This window comes from Ranitomeya variabilis, chromosome 4, assembly GCF_051348905.1.
Source record: "Ranitomeya variabilis isolate aRanVar5 chromosome 4, aRanVar5.hap1, whole genome shotgun sequence".
Taxonomy (NCBI): Eukaryota; Metazoa; Chordata; class Amphibia; order Anura; family Dendrobatidae; genus Ranitomeya; species Ranitomeya variabilis.
The window spans coordinates 534,375,749-534,394,923 of NC_135235.1; the positions used below are offsets into that span (position 1 = coordinate 534,375,749).

General features: G+C 41.5%; 1 protein-coding gene across 2 annotated transcripts; it reads right to left on the reverse strand.

Moving 5' to 3' along the window:
- Positions 1-1,819: 1,819 nt before the first annotated feature.
- CCR7 (C-C motif chemokine receptor 7) lies at positions 1,820-17,074 on the reverse strand. Of its 2 annotated transcripts, XM_077257705.1 has the most exons (4): positions 16,970-17,074; positions 9,294-9,331; positions 6,801-6,869; positions 1,820-4,428 (listed from the first exon to the last, which is right to left on the reverse strand). In XM_077257705.1, the coding sequence occupies exons 1-4, from the start codon at positions 16,989-16,991 to the stop codon at positions 3,364-3,366; spliced, it is 1,194 nt and encodes a 397-aa protein (XP_077113820.1). In that variant the 5' UTR covers positions 16,992-17,074; the 3' UTR covers positions 1,820-3,363. The 2 variants fall into 2 exon arrangements, with proteins under 2 accessions (XP_077113820.1, XP_077113821.1); XM_077257706.1 differs by lacking the exon at positions 6,801-6,869 and having other exon boundaries at positions 16,970-17,038.
- Between the last annotated feature and the right edge of the window lie 2,101 nt (positions 17,075-19,175).

Here is a 19,175-nt window from a genome sequence, read left to right on the forward strand (position 1 = left end):
CTTGCTGTAGGTTTGATAAAAATCACAATTTTAATTTAACAGCAGAAGATTATCACTAGAGGACTGGTAAACCTGCTGCGAAGTGGTCATCCATATTCATGAGATCTGTATAACCCCACCACTGATTGGCAGTTTTCTGCCTATGCACAGTGTACACAGAAAGAAGCCAATCAGAGTTGTGGGTGGGGTTGATTGCCTGACACATGGGGATCTCCCGGGTTTAGTGTATCCCTCATATGTTCACCAATGCCATTTTTCAGTGTTGTTATTGTGCATCAAACATACTGGACCTGACATTTATCACATTATATAAGCTATACTATGGGTAGGACTACAATTGATGAATGATGTATAGTATTGTTTTAGTGCAAAACAATGTAACTGTTGTTGACTCCTTGATGTACTTGCATAAGTTACATCCCTTAGAGTTCATGCAGAAGCCCATGCAAATCGATACGCAATGCACAGACTGGCAGTGGCTCTCCCAACCCGCGTGCCATAACCTCATAGATATATATGAAGCTGTCACGCTTGGGTTGGGAGAGCAGTGGCCAGTCCATGCACTGCGGTCTCGGGCCAATTTGAAAGGACGTGTAAATGAGCCCTTAGTCTGTGACCAAGTACATTGCAATTTCCAGTACGATCTTGGCGATACCATATTCCTACAGTCCTCACCTTCTAGTGGTCAATTGGCGCCCTGAGCATAGAATAGTAGCTAGGTCCCGATCTGTATATACAATAGGGAAGGATTATTTTATAACATTCCTGACTATAAGTGGTAATAAATGTAACTCCATAATTTATCATAATCTGACGCAGTTTTTCTCTTTGTCTACATAAATATTTTTCTCTAGTTTTTTGGTTTGCCTTTCTTTTTCCATGTGTAAAGCACTCATACACATTAGATAGCGCCTGGCTGAATGATCATTTGCCTGACGGCTATCTTTCCTGACTACAAAGAGGCTTGGTTGAGCGTTCCTATGTTCTAGATGAGAGAGACGCTGCCAGAATCATCTGACAGAGGCATTATCTCTAGTGATGAGCGAGTGTGCTCATTACTCGAGTTTTCCGAGCATGCTTGGGTGTTCTCCGAGTATCTTGGGCGTGCTCGTAGATTATGTTTGAGTCGCTGCAGCTGCATGATTTGCGGCTGTTAGACAACCTGAACACATGTGGGGATTCCCTAACAGGCAATCCCTGCATGTATTCAGGTTGTCTAACAGCCGCAAATCATGCAGCTGAGGCGACACAAACATGATCTACGAGCACGCCCATGATACTTGGAGAACACCAGAACATGCTCGAAAAACTCGAGTAACGAGCACACTCGCTCATCACTAGTGTTGAGCGATACCTTCCGATATTCAAAATTATCGGTATCGGATTGGATCGGCCGATATCCAAAAAATATCGGATATCGCCGATCCCGATACCAATACAAGTCAATGGGACACAAATATCGGAAGGTATCCTGGATGGTTCCCAGGGTCTGAAGGAGAGGAAACTCTCCTTCAGGCCCTGGGATCCATATTCATGTAAAAAATAAAGAATAAAAATAAAAAATATGGATATACTCACCCTCGGACGGCCCCTGGCTGTCACCGCTGCAAGCGTCTGCCTCCGTTCCTAAGAATGCAGAGTGAAGGACCTTCGATGACGTCGCGGCTTGTGATTGGTCGTGTGACCGCTCATGTGACCGCTCACGCGACCAATCACAAGCCGCGACGTCATCGCAGGTCCTACACTCACTGCATTCTTAGGAACGGAGGCTGCCGGTTACACCGCTAAGGTCCAGGGTCCGCCGGAGGGGTGAGTATATTCATATTTTTTATTTTTATTCTTTATTTTTTACATGAATATGGATCCCAGGGCCTGAAGGACAGTCTCCTCTCCTCCAGACCCTGGGAACTTCCGATTCCGATTTCCGATATCACAAAAATATCGGAACTCGGTATCGGAATTCCGATACAGCGCATATCGGCCAATACCCGATATTTGCAGTATCGGAATGCTCAACACTACTCATCACTAATTATCTCCTCTTCCAAAAGAAAGATCAGACAGTTGAATGCCAGCTGCCCGAACCTTATGTCCCTCAGGATAATTTGTCAGTGGACAGGCAGGCCCCCATATATATTAGATGGTCCACTGATCCAGCCGAAATTGGCAGATTCGACCGACTTTTATGTAACGTGTATGGGGCCTTAAGAGTGGTCAACAAATCTTTTAGGTATGTTTCCACATTGCATTAAAAATGGTTTGAGTTTCATCAAGTATCTTTTGAGAGTTCATCAGAGTTTGGTCAGTGTCAATTTTTACCATGAGAGTTTCATCAGTTTTTCCAGATGAAATAAATAACTAATGGAGGTTTCTGAAACAGTCCATGAAAAATGGACAGCACAAGGATGGCATCTGAGTACTGTTCGATTTGTTTTTCAGACTCATAGACTTGCCTTGGGGAGTTTGAACTGACACTTGGACATGTGAACAGCCCCATAGACTATCGTAGGTACGAGTGCAATTCGTGAAAAATATGGCTACCAATCATTCGAGAAAAACTGATGTCTGAAAGAGGCCTAACGGTGGCCATACACATTTGATAGAAGTAGATTAAACCAAGCATTAACGAACAATCACTACACCATGGCAATCATACACATTGAAGTCCATATTGGCCATTAGTCTTTCAACCTGGACATACACAGACGATGACACTTGGCAAAAAATGACATTTTGGGGAAAGTTCTGGATGGGGACTACTGATTATCAGACAAAATTATTGAGTGTTTCTGACTTAATTCCAGATGAAGATTTATAACAATCTTTACAATTCTGGCAGGGCCTCCTACAGATGTGTCTCTTTAGTCAGAACTGAGTAATATCAAGACAATATTGGAGGTTACCGGGAAATTTATCTTGTGATAAACAGTTTCTTGTTGAGTTACAACCAGTCATTCAGGCACTAATGAGATAAAATATGACAAATGTCAACTGTTCTATTTCTGAGTTTTATGGCGATGATTCATTTTTCTGATGAAAAAGTAAAAAAAAAATTTAATGTCAGTTTGCAGAGCAAAATTTGTGGAAATAAAATACATGTATGGTTGTATTGATGTATATTCTTTCCATTTTTGAAAACCATCTAATGAAATCTCTCCGAAGACCACCTGTTTGAGATTACTGCCTACATCCTAGGCTTCATTCTTCTGAGACAGACTTGAGACTTCAGTTCATTACGTATAGTAGTACTCTTCCTTGAGAGAGCCATCCCTCTTGAAGTCCATTTTTTGGGGTTTACTCTTAAGTGGTTGTCCCAAAGAATTATCAATGTATATATATATATATTTAAAGGAAATAGGAATATCAAGGAGAATAGGTTGTGGTTGTCTCTGTCTCCATTGCAAAAGAGCTTCTCTTGCTAGGTTTGCTTGTAGACCATTTGGAGAACTTCTCTTGACTTAGGCAGCCCAAATCCTTGAAGAATTTACACATGTCATTCCTGAACTTAATTCCAATTATAGCATATAGAAAAGGGTTAAGACAACAACGCAAGCATGCCAGGCTATAGGTTATATCATCAGCTATGTCCAATTTTTTGCTCACGGTGCAATCGCTGCTGTTGTAAAAGTTCTTCACCATCAAGACACTGTTGTATGGCAACTGGAAGACCACAAATGCAATGACAATGGCAATAATGACCTTGATAGCTTTGTACTTCTCAAAATTACGTGCTCGTAACAGTGTTCTTATAATCATACTATAACAAAAGGACATGATGAGAAAGGGTAGAAGAAATCCCAAGACCATCTGGATGATCGTCAGCATTGCATTGAAACTCTTGAAATCTGTTGGTAATATGGTGCAAGTTTCCTTCCCATACATGAACGTGACACCACTGTTGATCATCTCAGGTATGGATAATGTGAAGGCGAGGACCCAGATGCAAACACTGGAGAGCTTGCTAATGAGTACCGTCTTGGATCTGTGACGATGAGCAGAAGGTGCTTGGACTATTGCAAAGTATCTTTCAATACTTACACTCAAGAGCAGAAACATCCCACTGATAAAGCTCATTTTGTACAGAGAGTAGATGACTTTACACATCTCCATACCAAAAACCCAACGATAACTAATGCTCACTGCCCAGAAAGGAAGGGTGAAGAGGAACACAATATCTGCAATTGCCAAGTTCAGCATGTAATAGTCTGTGCCTGTTTTGAGTCTCTTGAAGTACAAGTATCTTAGTAGGACCATGCCATTTCCAGATAACCCGACAATGCAGATAATGAAGTACATTAATGGCAGGAAGATGGAGCTGAAGTCTCGAACGTCACCCTTTTTACATTGCTCTTGATAATCATCCATAATCAGTGTCAAATAGTCTTCTTCAGTGGTCATGTCGGTGGAATTTCCAATCCCATCACTAACCTGAGAAATTGCAAATGTTAGATGTTATTTTAAATTCTATGGGCCCCAAAACAGCAGCATACAGGTTCAGACTGGTTCACAGGGCAACATTCTCTTAAAGGCGTTTTCCCACGAATAAAAGTTAATTTTAATCAATAGATTTTGGAACAACAATTTCCACAATTGGATGTCCCTGAGCTGAGATAATCTTATAAATGTGCCCCTGCTGTGTACTGTGTAATGGCTGTGTCTGACCGTACAGGAACACGGACCGATCATACCACAGCTCCTGGGAAGGGGGGGAGGAAAATAATATATAGATAGTACAGCATGGGATCAAAGTTGATTTTTTCTGTGAGGTAAAACATTTCCCTGCCTAATTTTAAACAATGTTTTACTTTAAAGAAAGAATCATTTGTAATCCCATTCTGTAATGTCTGTGTAATCCCCCTCCCCTGTCCAGGAGCTGTGGTATGATCAGACCATGTTCCTGTACGGTCAGACACAGCCATTACACAGTACACAGCAGGGGCACATTTATAAGATTATCTCAGCACAGGAACATTTTATTCAAACACATTCGATTGTGGAAATTATTATTATTCAAATACCTACTGATAAAAATGAACTTTTGTTCATGGGAAAACCCCTTTAAATTAGCAGTAGCTTAACTTTTACTCTTCCTTTTATTTAAATCTATATTAGCCAACTGGGCATGGTCCTGAAAATGCACCCCATAAAGAAGTTTTTAGGGCCACCCTCATTTGGAAAATTAGACTAAATTTATATAGAGGGAAGGAGAGGTGGGAAACAAAAGAAAAAGAACTCCACATTCAGAAGGACAGCGGCACATACATTTGGCAAGAAGAATATATATTTATGGTAAATGACAGGTTCTCCTTAAGCCAATTCTGTGTATGTTTTGAGCATTTGGTAAGAAGTAGCCATATTTATGGCATCTGCAGCCTGGGCTGTGGGTATCTGTCCATGGCAGTCTGTAAATTTGACAGACACGCATGATTGCATGATGATGGTAACCTGCAGCACATAAGAGAACATTTGCACATTTTCTATTCTCTGAGCTTCTCTAAGCCACATCCTGCCTCACCTGGAGTGAAAGGACAGGAAGCCACAGATTCACAATTCAAGTTGCAAAATTACCTGATGCATCTCGTCTAGGTGCTAATATTGTGCAAGATTGGTAGTCTAAAAGAGGGGAGGATTATAAAGGGACAATTGCCCAGGGCCTCCACCAACTTTTATCTGGCCCTGTTCTGACATCAATACAGTGAAATATTTTCATTTTAAGATATGGATGGCTTTCAGACAATAAATGGAGGCACACTATCCTGTCAATGGTAGATCTAGTGCAGACCAATCCGGAGGATGTCTGCTCTGTTCAATGGCTGCAGTGGTCAAAAGACCGGAAGAGTGCATAATTGGATGTTTCTTTAAAGGGGTTGTCTGGTCCAAATCAATAAGCCTGCAGACACTCTGTGTGACTGCAAACCAAGGCCGGACTGGCCATCTGGCAATTCTGGCAATTGCCAGATGGGCTGGTCCAGTTGTGGTAGCATTTTCTGCTATGCTGTTAACAGTATCAGCTTCATCAAGATGCAGCTGAGACGGAGCATCAGGGGGAAGAACAACACGGGCCTATCTGCTTTCAAATGCCAGAGCTGAATTTCACTTCCAGTCCATCCCTGCTGCAAACTGATCAATCCACCCAATAAGCACTGTGTGCTGCAGGGATTCGCCAGTTTCTGAGTGGGGAACGGAGGAGGGAATGTATGAGTTTTACTTACTCCCGGAGAGTGGACACGGCCTTGCTTCCATACATTTGTATGGAGCGAGGCTGCGCCCTGTAGTCAACCCGCCCAATGGACAGCATTGTTACTAGACAGGCCGTGGCCTCTCTTTATACAAATGTATAGCGCGAGGCCACGTCCACCAGACAGTCCCTGGCAGGGAGTATATCTAACTCATACATACCCTTCGGTCCCGAGTCAGAAACCGCGTATGTGAGTGCGCTGGGAGGATTCATAACTTTGCAGTCACACAGAGTGACTGAAGACTAATCGATTTGGACCGGACAACCCCTTTAATAATGCATTCTTGTAGTCACATGACTGCTGCAGCCAATCACAGTTTGCAGCAGTCCGGTTTAATTTTAAATGAGTAGACCGCTTCCTGAGCGAGCACACACCTCTAGCGCAGCCTATGCTAGACCCACAGGGATACTGTAAGGTGAGTATGCCTGTTATGACTGTCTAAGTAATTGTAAAATCCACCTCCTCAGGCTTTATACTGCAGCTCAGATTAATCAGATTGGCTGCTGCTATGTATGAACTGAAGCCCGACCCAAGCTCAGTAGAAAGTTAGTCCATACTCACAGGAGTGAAGGGGCTGATGCTGCTGTTTGCAGAGTTATTGGACTCAAGGTCTGCTTTGGTTGAGTGTACCTGTAACATTAATAAGTAATATTGTACATAGGTGTGATTAGCTGAAAAATATTACAAATGTAATATTTAAAGAGGATCTATCACTTTCCATAAATATGATTTTTTTCTACCTGGGGTAAATGCCGCTGTTTTCCTGAATTTGGCATTTTTTGTCTTTGGTTCCTGCACCTCTCTGTTCCTGAGATATGGACTCCTTTTGCCTGTGCAAAAATCTAGTCTTATCAGCCAAATGGGAGTGGCCCTCAATGAGACACCCACAGAGAAGATATGAGGACCAAGAAAGACTAGATTTATATACAGGGAAGAGGGACCGTATGTCAGGAGTGAGGAGGAGCAGGGACAAAAGAAAAACCACACCGGATTTAGGAGAACAGCAGCATTTACACCAGGTAAAAAAAATTTGGATTTATGGCAAGTGACACGTCCTCTTTAATTCGATATTAGAATGTGACATGCTGATGGCTCTTTTGTATTATTATTTTAAAATATCATATCAATTATCCTGAGTTATGGGCCTCAGCATATGGGAAAACAAAGCACTGTTCTGCAAAAACACGCCCTCGTATGAAGGGAAAAGTAAGTAAGTTATGGGAAAAATGGCCCAGAAGGACACAGTCAATGAACAGTCCCCGTGTTCTTAGTGGTTTGCGCAGTGGTTGGGAATTTTTCTTTATTTTTAATACTTTCTTTCATCTTAAAGCAGAACAATAAATTTCAACATTTCAACAGGGTAATTATTGTCTACCGTGGTATTGTGGATTACATAAGATCACAAGACTGCTGAGATCACAGGACTGTCACACATCCTAGCACAGAGAACTCCCTACCCCTATTATTCCTGGTGAGACAGCAATGCCCATGGTGGCCTCTTTCCGAGACCCAAAACATTTTAATTTTTGGGATATTTAGCTGTGTGAGGGCTTCTTTTTTACATCCCGAGTCATTGTTTTTATTAATATCATTTTTGGATATATACAATGTTTTGATGGCCTCTTATTAAATTTTTTTCTGTTGTTGCAGCTGCCAAAAAATGCAATTCTGGTGTTTTGATTTTTGTTTATCACTACGCTGTTTACCGATCGGATTAATCTATTTTATATTTTGATAGATTGAACTTTTACGAACTCAGCGATGGATACCAAATATATGTTTTTTTTAATTCCTTATTTTTTAACTGGTGGAGAAAAAGGAGTGATTTGAACTTTTAGATATTTTTTTTTCACAGGGGCGGCTGTCAGTCAGTGCCAGGGGCGTGGTTACAGCCGCCACTCTATACATACAGAGCAGTGACTGAAGGCCGTGCCGGCACCGCCCCCATGACTGAAACCGGTCTGTTTCTCTGTCCTCCGGAATACACGCCTGCGCAAGGCAATATTGCCTTCCGCTGGCGTGTACTCCGGTGGACAGAGAATGAACTTCAATCCATTATTGCGGCCAGCATGCGGCCAGTGGGTAAGGACAGGGTGAATCAAACACCCGAAAACCCCGCCCATATGACCCAAAACCGGTCCCGCCAAATTCAGGTGACAGGTTTCCTTTAATTTCTTCCAGTCAGCAGGCTACGGGCAGGATCACAGTGCTATTAACTTGCAGATTAACCCCATATCTGCAGGTTATTACCATTTTTCAGGCGACATGTTCCTTTAAAGTGTTAGAGGAACTCTTTAAGGAGCAGTTTAAGTTTCTTTCGTATTGAGCTTGAGGGTAAGTTACCCCTTATAACATCTACGAGGCCTTCAACTTGAGAAGAATACAAGTCTGCATTGTTGTGTACGCTCCCACTGTTCTGTGTGTCAGTCTACACTGTAGTTATGACATTTTAGCTATGAAACAACAGAATCGGGATGAACAATGGTACAGGTCATCAGTGCATGGAGTTGGGTGAGGACGGAAGGAAATCTGGTCACTTTTAGGGGCTTTTGGTCACAGATGATAAAAATATTAACAAAATCGAGCAAATTTCTGACTCGACTTTCGAAGAATTTCTAAGTGGAGTTGATGACTTAGATTAGAGTGAGGGGGATAAGTGGTTCCGAAGATGCTGGTAGTTTTAGGCACGGCAGTCTATAGCCCCTGTGTGGTTAGAAGGGTATATATCTCATGGGCGTAGTCCCAGGTACTGCTAGACTCATACAGATAATGTCAGTACATGAGCGCTGTGTGGGTGAAGCTTTATTCTGGATTCTGCCTTTGATGTTGAGCTCCTTTGACAGAAGGAGCTAAGATAGCAAATCAAGAAAAAAAAACTTTAAGAAGAAGCTGTGGTTAAAAGGAATAGGTAGAAAGTAAAAAGAGCAGTTGTCGGTAAGGAGGGGTTCGTGAAGACAGTGCCGCAGCAACTAATCAATGTGGTGAGGCGCCCCCATACAAGAAACTGCGGTCACACATAACCTGGTTCCCATGACTTGTCTACAGTACACTTACCTGCAGGACGGCCAGGACGAGAACCACGAGTAGAAATTCTGAAAATGAGAACACAAATATTTTTATAAAACCTTCCCATTCTTGTAGCTATGATCTTATGTTATTTGGATGGGTTGGCCGAGCACCTGATGGATATGGCCAGATTACTACTGTAAAAAGTGGTCTTGGGGGCACAAATTTGTACCAGGTTTGCAAAATCACTCTAGATAGATAATGGACTTAAAGGCAATAAGCAGCACCACAATGGTAAATCATATTTAAAGGGAATCTGTCAGTAAGATCTACCCCCCAAACTACATATATGACCATGCAGGTCTTTGACATATAAATCCATCAATATCATTATATATTCTGTTCCTGCTTTACCAAGTAATTTTGCATATTCATTTATATCCAAATGAGGTATTAAGTACTCGAGTCCTGACACAGCACTTAAAGGGAATCTACCACCAGGTTTTTGCCATCTAATATCAGAATGGCATATAGTAGAGGCAGAGACCCTGATTCCAGCAGGGTGACACTTACAGGGCTGCTTAGTGTAGTTTTTATAAAATCTATGTTTTATCAGCAGGAGATTATCACTAGAGGACTAGCAAACCTGCTGCTGGGTAATCCTCCGTATTCATGTGATCTGTGTAACCCTACCCCCGATTCTAATTTGCAGCTTTCTGTGTACACTGTAAATAGGCAGAAAGCTGCCAATCAGTGGTGTGGGCGGGGTTATACAGGGCTCCGCATTCAGAGAACTGCTAGAGCTGCAGCAGAGAAAACAGAGATATTAACAAAATGACAGTAAGCAGCCCAGATTGCTGGAATCAGCGTCTCTGCCCCTAAATTATGCTGCTTTTAAATGGGATAGCAAATTCCTGGTGACAGATTCCCTTTAATAAGCCACTGCTCCTGAGGATGTTTTCCCGCCTATCACCAGCCTCTTTAGCTTGATTGATAACTAATTAGAAAGTTACTCAACTATGCACATAGAAAAAAAAAGAACAATTCTGTGCTTAGGTTTGCATAGCCTTGTGGTGGCCATATTATAAAGGTATAATAAGCATGTGATACCATCATTTAAGCGTCCATGTGCCTTTTATAGGGTGGCAAAGTATATTGGTTGATACTCCTGCATTGCTTAGCATATATTAGTTCTGGATAACACATATAGCATGCTGCTTGTAGGCGGCTATCTCTATGATTATATCATGAGTCTCGTCAAGTCATGTAGACTTGCTTGTCAGAGTTGTCATCAGTACAGTCATTTCTGATCGGCAGAGCTTGTTTTTGTAAGTTAGTGCATTCATATCATGTGTGCGCTAAACCAGACAGCTCATGGGGATTCTTGTAAGTTACAGTGAAAATAGAGTCAGAGTGCTAAGGGATCAATAAATGTCACTCGGCTGCAGTAATGGGCATAGCCTGCCATATAGATAACCCTGTGCCTGAGTAAAATGTTAAATAGTAACTGTCATTTTCTTTTAGTACACATGAAAATGAGACATTTTGTGATATATCTTATTACAGAAATCGGCTTCTCTTCCCTCCTGGATTATTCAATGTCAAAATTCTCAATTCACAGGTAAAATGTGTCTTCAGTGAGGACAGATTTTTCCATTACTGAGATAGGAGTTGGTGCTCATAAACTTCTATGGAACCAGCAGCAGAATGTCTGTGTGGGTCTGTAGCTCCTCCCTCCTGCATAGAAATTTAAAAGCACCAACTGTCATCTCCTATCTCAGTAATGGAAAAATCTGTCTTCACTGAATACAGATTATACAGATTTTAGCCCTGAATTTAGAGTGAAAGATCAGTCCTGTTAGAAAAAGAAGCAAATATCTTTGATAACATACATTAGAAAGTTTCTTATTTCCATGCATACTATTGATTTATGAGATAAAAATTACAACAATGGTTACTTTTTAAGGGAATGTGACAATCTATTAATTTTATCAGTTTCGCTAGCTGTCATGGGACCAGTACAGAGAATGGCCCCATCTAAAGTTGCCTCTTTCCTTTCTCCCCAGGGTTGCTTGACCCTTTACTACAGATCTCAGTGCAATGTCAGCAAATGAGAGTGTGGGAGATCTGGAAAAGAAACTTACATGTATGTTAAGTATTTTTAGCTTTAGCATGTTTAATATATTTAATGTCATTTTACAGAATACCCTTTTAACCCTTAGTTCTATGATGAATGTTCTGTCCAGGTTCGGGGATAAACTCTGCATGTTCTCTGCAAACAGAGGAGCGAGTGGAAGGTTTCTGCCGCAGCCAGTTGCTTCCCAGCAAAAGACTAAGCAACATGGAGCTTCACCAGATCACAAAGTTAAAAGCACTAACAGTTGTGTTACCAGTCCACCGGATTAGAACATCGATGTGAATAGTTTCTGTATACCACAATGCTGATGTAAAATGTGGATAAAATAAGGCTAGGTATACGTCGCAGTCAATAAACCCACAATGCACTGATCACATCTATGTCTGGTACAGCTCGGTTCCGTCAGTCAACTTTTTCTGGCAAATTGTTAAAATGCCTGATTATCATACTTAGTTATAGCTGATGTGTGGGAAATCTGGGTGACAACCGATTATTTACAGGTGCTGAAGTGGTGTGAGGTTTGATAATGGACCCAGTGGATTCAGAACAGTCATCAAGTTCCTTTACTTGAAAGGCCACACACCAAAGGAGACGTTCGAAGAGATGAAAGAGGTTTATGGTGACGATGCCCCATCATATGATGTAGTCAAGAACTGGCATCGTCAATTCAAATGTGGTCGGACTTTGGTGCAAACAGCTCCGATTCCAGGGTGGCTCCACTCTGCTATTGATGAACACACCATCAAGCAACTGGAGGTCGCCATTTTGGAAAATCGCCGCCTAACCATTCGCCACCTAGCCCAAAATTTCAAGATTAGTGTGGGGTCTATGGAAAAAGTCATCCAAGACCATCTTCACATGCATAAGGTATCATCTCGCTGGTTTTCCCGGCTGCTCACACCTTTCCTGAAGCAGGAACGAGTCGAATGCTCTCAGGCTCTATTGGTGATGTGCCATGGAAACCAGGAGGACTTTTTCAACAGACTGATCACACAGGATGAAAGCTGGGTCCATCACTATGATCCTGAGACTAAAGTCCAGTCGATGCAATGGAAGCATCATGACTCCCCTCCTCCAAAGAAGGCACGTGCCCAATCCTCGGCAGGTAAGATCATGCTCACAGTATTTTGGGACCAGCACGAAGTAGTATTGATGGATTTCCTAGCAAAGGGTACCATTATCACTGGGGCATACTACACTTCACTGGTGCTGAAATTGCGGGAGGCCATAGAAACCAAGAGACGTGGCATGCTCACCAAAGGTGTCCACCTTCTGCAAGACAGTGCACCAGTTCACAACTCACATGTTTCCCAAATGGAAGCATGCCCCTGTGGCTTTGAAATTCTACCGCATCCCCCTAATTCACCCGAACTCGCACCATCGGACTTCCACCTTTTTCCAAAAATGAAGTTAGTTTTGAAGGGCAAGAAATTTCCGGATGATGAGACTGATTTCCGAAGTCACAACGTGGCTTTTGGAGCAACCTGTAGATGTCTACAAGCGAAGTGTTTACAGTTGCTTAAAGAGATGGGAGAAGTGTGTGTCCCTAGGTGGCTCCTATGTAGGGAAGGACTAATAACTGTGCAAAGTTTTATTGCTCTCAGTCCACAGGAAGTGGGTCAGGGGAAATCTTTAATGAACGCCCCTCGAAGATGGAGTTTCTGGGTGACAGCCCAATAAATGCAACCTAAGCCTCTGTTCACATCTGTCACATGAGCTGAATGTCGTGCTATTTTGTTCAGTAATATGTCGGACACCATGATAGAATTCCTTTACAGTTAGTGGGGTAAGGTGGATGCTACTGCTTTCTGTCTGGTGGATCCGACTCTGCCATTAATTGTACACACAGGTATATCTCTACCTTACTTGTTATAATCTAGGCTTGCTAGTAGTGATGAGCGAGTATACTCGTTGCTCGGGTGGTCTCCGAGTATTTGCTAGTGCTCGGAGATTTAGTTTTCGTCACCGCAGCTGCATGATTTACGGCTGCTAGACAGGCTGAGCACATGTGGGGGTTGCCTGTATGTTAGGGAATTCCCACATGTATTCAGGCTGTCCAGCTGCTGTAAACCATGCAGCTGAGACAAAGAACACAAAATCTCCGAGCACTAACAAATACTCGGAGATCACCCGAGCATGCTCAGGAAAACCCAAGCAACGAGTATACTCGCTCTTCACTACTTGCTAGAAGAAAATAAACATAATTTCTAAGGCCACGTTCACACGTTCAGTATTTGGTCAGCATTTTACCTCAGTATTTGTAAGCCAAGACCAGGTGAGGAAAAGTATAATTAAAAAAAGTCACTATTTCTGTATTTATCACCCACTCCTAGTTTTGGTTTAGAAATACTGAGGTAAAATACTGACCTCAATACTGAGGTAAAATTCTGACAAAAAACTGAATGTGTGAACGTGACCTTACTGTGACAGAACTGGACAACTCAATGAGTTGCCTTCACTCTTTTTTTACCTTTTAAAGTTTACCTGTAACCAAATGGTAATTCTTTAAGAGAGTAATTTTTTAAAGTCAGTATTGTTTGTGTTTGTGTTACCATTATTTGTTGCAGAATATTTGATAAATTTGCAGCATCTTTACGTTACAACACTTTTCTCTACAGCTGAGTTTCTGCTTTTTAAGCCACCCCCTGCTGGAACCAATCACTGAGGTTAGCCGTTATCCATAGATAAGCAGTACGAGACCACTGCGCTCAGTGATTAGCTAAAGCGGTCAGACATGTCAAGCAGAGTGAAAAACTGGGTATACGCAGGGATCCAGAATTTTATCACCTAAAGAAACACTAAACACAGAAAATGTGCCAAAATATTAAAAACTATCCAGGCAATTCTTCCTTTATTCTTTTCCTAGTCTAACTCATATTTTAGAAATCTTGTTGTGTCTAGTGAGATCAGCCATGTCCCTCTCCTCCATCTTTTGACTTTCTTGTGTCTGGCTGTAAGACAACCAGCTGCAGTAAAACAAAGAAATAGCCATTACTTACTCATTTTAACCCCCTCCAGTGTGGCTACTCACGTGCCAGACATCATCAATGTGACTGTGACAGCCATTTACTGGATGTACTGCACGTAGATACTGAGGGTAGTGATTGGCTGCAGTGAGTGATGTCCAGCACATGATCACTGCTATTGAGGCAGCAGCACTGGGTTAATGCGGAGATACAAGGAGTCAGTAACAGTTATGTAAAACTTCAGAATTTTCTGCAGATTTCATCCTTCTACATTGAAATCTGCAGCAGAAAATGGCGAGCTAGAGAGTAAAGAGCATGGAGATGAGATTTGGTGAAATTATATTAATGTGATGCTCTGCGCAGCTTTTGCACTGCGAGTGCGTTTCTCCTGAAGGGTGATAGAGCGCCCTACCTTAAAAGTCAGAAATATTAAAGGGATAGTAAGTAATCTTGAAAACCATACCACTCACATAATGACCACAATATATACCACTGTCACCTTGACGTGACACTGCAAGTACCACAATCCTCTATATAATTATCAGCGAAGAAGGTAAGAAGAAAGTTGACTCATCTTCTCATGTGCTGTAAGACAGAGAACTCGGGATTCAGTGGTGACGCTTACCAAGACACATTAAAAACATCTGACCATAAACCAACTTTCTCACTTTCATTTTTTAAAGTCACTTTTTCCATTTACCGAATACTCTCAGGCTGGAGTTTACGACTAAGAGAATGAGAGTTTCGTTTCAACTCATTTCACAAGAACTCTAAAAAATCCCTTTTTGGCTATTGTAAAGCACTTGTTATAATTTGGAATAATATATTTGCGAGACAAGTAAAAAAATAAATTATCTGTTTTTTTTTTTTTTAATTATATGTTTGTGGAAAAAAAACTATTTTGGAAGATTTGACAGCCATTTTTGGTATTGTCAAGGCTATCCATGCAGACATTTAGTGGCCATACATGCTACATTGCAAATTGGCAATTAGAAATATAGTATAGTTTTTCTGATTAGCTATGTCGCTTACCCCATGTGCAGGGCATTGTAGTAGCTTAGATATCCACGGTTACAACCACTAACAACTAACTGTCACTATTTGAATGGTTGTAACCATGGATACCTAAGCTACTGCTACTGCAATGCCCTGCACATGAGGTAAGCATCATAGAGAATCAGAAGAACTATACTACATTTCTAATTGGAGGTATTTGCTAATATTATTAATATTACACCTACTATATATTGGGATAGGGTCTTGGAGAAGAGAATAACCCTTTTATGGTCTGTTTAGAGCAACCCCAATTCAATGCGCACATAATGATAGTTAAAACAATTGTTCTGTGCTCATAGAGTATAATGTTATTAGCAGCACATGATCTGTATACATGGGGCAATGTATGCTGCCATAATGATGATTTTTAAGCTGTCTTAAAAATTATTGCTGGCCTGTTAGTCAGGAATTACCAATTATCTGAAGGACTGCTCCCCAATTATGGGCCTCTTTAACAGCACCACTGAGCTATATAATATATAATTAATAGCACCATAATAATATTTAATAGCACCAAATGAGATAGCTCTCTTCCCTCATACATATCAAATGGTCAAAGGGGAATGTGTCACCAGTTTTCACAGTCTTAATTGCATACATTATTAAATGCAATCCTGATGATGCAGGTATACTTACTGTTAAACTCTATGAAAGAACAGATGTATACATCATTTTGAAAGCTTTCCTGCCTGCTATTAATATGAGCATATTAGGAGTCCAACTCTAGCTGTCATCTTAATATCCAGGTGATTCCTATATGGAACTTCATAGTAAGTATACCAGTCTCACCAGGTATAAGAAACCTATTTAATAATTAATACAGTTTGTATTGCACAATTTGGTGTCAAGTTGCACACAATGGATGCGACGTGAAGTTGTGAGGCAGAAAACTTATTACATAAAGAAAAAATATTGAAAAGTAGATACGTGAGTGACAGTGGCATTTTTAGGTAGTGCTGTATGAGCCATTGGTGAGATCCGATACAAGCGCTCCCCTGTCTGTCTCTTCATTGCTACTTTTTAACATAGAGCTCAAAGATCTAGTCACTTAGGATTTGCCCAATTAAAAGGGAAGCGCGGTCATACCCCGGTGCCCAAGGTTTCTATTGGGCAGATGCCCCTACCCACCATGGGCTGCGTATAACACTCGTATCTAATTTACCGGCACATGGGCCATTGTCTTAAATGAAAGGCTCCAATATTAATTAACTGACCTGAACCCCCACCCAAGATAATTCATTCATGGCGACCCCATCTTCCAACCCCCCAAATATTATAGTTTAACATTTCTAAATCTCGTCTTACATGACCCCCCATTATATTACGGTGGACCCAAACTAATTATTGGGCACATTCAGCAGGAATATAACATTATTTTATATGGACATAATGTTGATGTTACAAAAGACAAAGAAAATATAGCAAATTGTGACATTAAAATACCAAACACAAGTGAGATATCTGGGCATCCTGTAATCCTGCATTATCGTCAGTGCTGCCATTCTGTAAATCACTGCCTGCAGCCTGTGGCACCGCATTGTCTCCCCCATCGGCCGGCTACTCACCACTTCCGCGCAGCTGCAGCATGGTGGAAGGTGACTGGGATCCTGTCTGAGCTGTGAAGTCAATGAATGTTTCTCCTCCTTGTATCAACAGTATCTGCAAAGATTAGAGAACCTCCCCTTCTTCCTGAATATCAACTCATCATCATACAATGTGGTGCCCTGCATCGCCAGGCTGTGAGTACCACCTATAGAGTGAGCTGGCGCTCTATAAAGATCAGTATTCTTATAAACAGCCTCTCTGCTAATTAGAAACCATGATTAATAATTATGCTTACTAAAAATCTATCCATGTCTTTTAACCTGATCCATTATTTTCATTCTAATCACTTAGGTGAGGTGCAGACAAGAGTATTTTTGCCATCTGAGACGATTGGATAAATTATGCAAATAACACTCTGTTCAGAGCGTGATCATAGTGTGATCCAATACTCTCAGATGAGGAGAAGATGGAAATAAAAAAAGTCTCAATTTTCTCCATTGTGTCAGGAAGCGGAAATCGGGCTGCACTCAGATGTCATCCGAGTGCAGCCCGATGGATTTTCATGGACTCATTGACTTGCATGGCCGACTGAGGTCCAAATGTTGGATCAAACTTGGGCATGCTGTGAAAAAAGACAAGGAAAAAAAATTGGACATGTGCACCGTCCCGCAGCCCAATATCGATCTGAGTGCGATCCGATGCTCTGCCGCCAATAATACAGTCACCTGCCCCAGCCCTTATATAGCATATATTCCATCATATTCCACAGCGCTTTGTACCCATTGGGACTCACAACATCAATTCCCTATTAGTATGTCTTTGGGGTGTGGAAGTTACCCGGAATGACCGGAGGAAACCCCCGCAAACACGGGGAGAACATACAAATGCCTTGCAGATGTTGTCCTTGGTGGGATTTAATCCCTACTATGTATGCCGGTTGCCTGCTCTTCTTGTTAAATACCTTGTGCCAGGAGGTCCTTGGTATCCACAAGGTCTATTAGTTTGCCTGGGAAATATTTACCTTGGCTCCTCAATACTGAAGGGAAGATTTACCTTTAAAGGGAATTTGCCACATAATCTCAGAGCAGCATAATACAGAGACTGAGACCCTGATTCCACAATGAGTCACTTATTGTGCTACTTGCTGTAGTTCTGATAAAAACACTGTTTTATCAGCAGGAGATTATCACTAGCTGAGTAGTAAGGCTATGTGCACACTTTGCGGATTCCACTGCGGAATTTTCCGCAGCGGAATTCCAAAATCCACAGTGAAAACCCGTTGCGGTTTTTACTGCGGATTTATCGCGGTTTTTACTGCGGTTTCTTCTGCAGATTTTCATCTGCAGTTTCCTATTGGAGCAGGTGAAAATCCGCAGAAAAGAAGTGACATGCTGCGGAATGTAATCCGCTGCGTTTCCACGTGTTTTTTTCCGCAGCATGTGCACAGCATTTTTTGTTTCCCATAGGTTTACATTGTACTGTAAACTCATGGGAAACTGCTGCGGATCCGCAGTGGTCAAATCCGCTGCGGATCCGCAGCAAAATCCGCAAAGTGTGCACATAGCCTTAACCTGCTACCAGGTAGTTTTCCATATTCATGAACCCGCCCCCTCCACTGATTGTCAACTTTCTGCCTATGCACAGTGCAAATAGAAAACTGCCTTTCAGTGATGTGAGTAAGCTTATATGGTGCTCGGAATTCAGAGAATTAGTAGATCTGCAGCAGAGAAAACAGTGATTTTATAAAAACTTCAGCAACCAGTAAAGTAAGTGATACATTGATGGAATTAGCAGGAACTTTATCCCTAAATTACGCAGTAAGCTGCGGAGAAAGTGATATTTCACTGGAATCAGTGTCTCTGCCCCTGCAGCATGCTGCTCTCATATGGGATAGAAAAGACCCTGTGACAGATTCCCTTTAAGTGAATTTTGGAATTCCGTTTTGCTCATGGCTGCATTGGCTTTATTGACGACAAATTTATCAGAGTGTTTCACCATCTTCGATACATTTGGTACATCTTTAGATATATAACACTTCTGTCTAGAGCCGTTTTCCTTCTTTTTATGCCGCTGTCCTAGTGAAGTGAGAATTGTGACTTTTTAAAACATGGCAATACATAATTGTGGCTCAGACTTATTTGCATATCAACTCTTCAAACTTTCCCACCCTCAATTTTGAGCAAAAAGAACATGCAGCAAAACTTGCACCAGTTTGGAACTAGAAAA

What these genes read in the sequence shown, in the direction of transcription:
- CCR7 (XM_077257705.1), bottom strand. Translation starts at nt 16,991, where the DNA reads ATGCTGCAGCTGCGCGGAAGTG. An exon ending in TCGTCCTGGCCGTCCTGCAG is followed by an intron (nt 6,870 to 9,293) that starts GTAAGTGTACTG and finishes TTAATGTTACAG; the next exon opens with GTACACTCAACCAAAGCAGA. An exon ending in GCATCAGCCCCTTCACTCCT is followed by an intron (nt 4,429 to 6,800) that starts GTGAGTATGGAC and finishes GCAATTTCTCAG; the next exon opens with GTTAGTGATGGGATTGGAAA.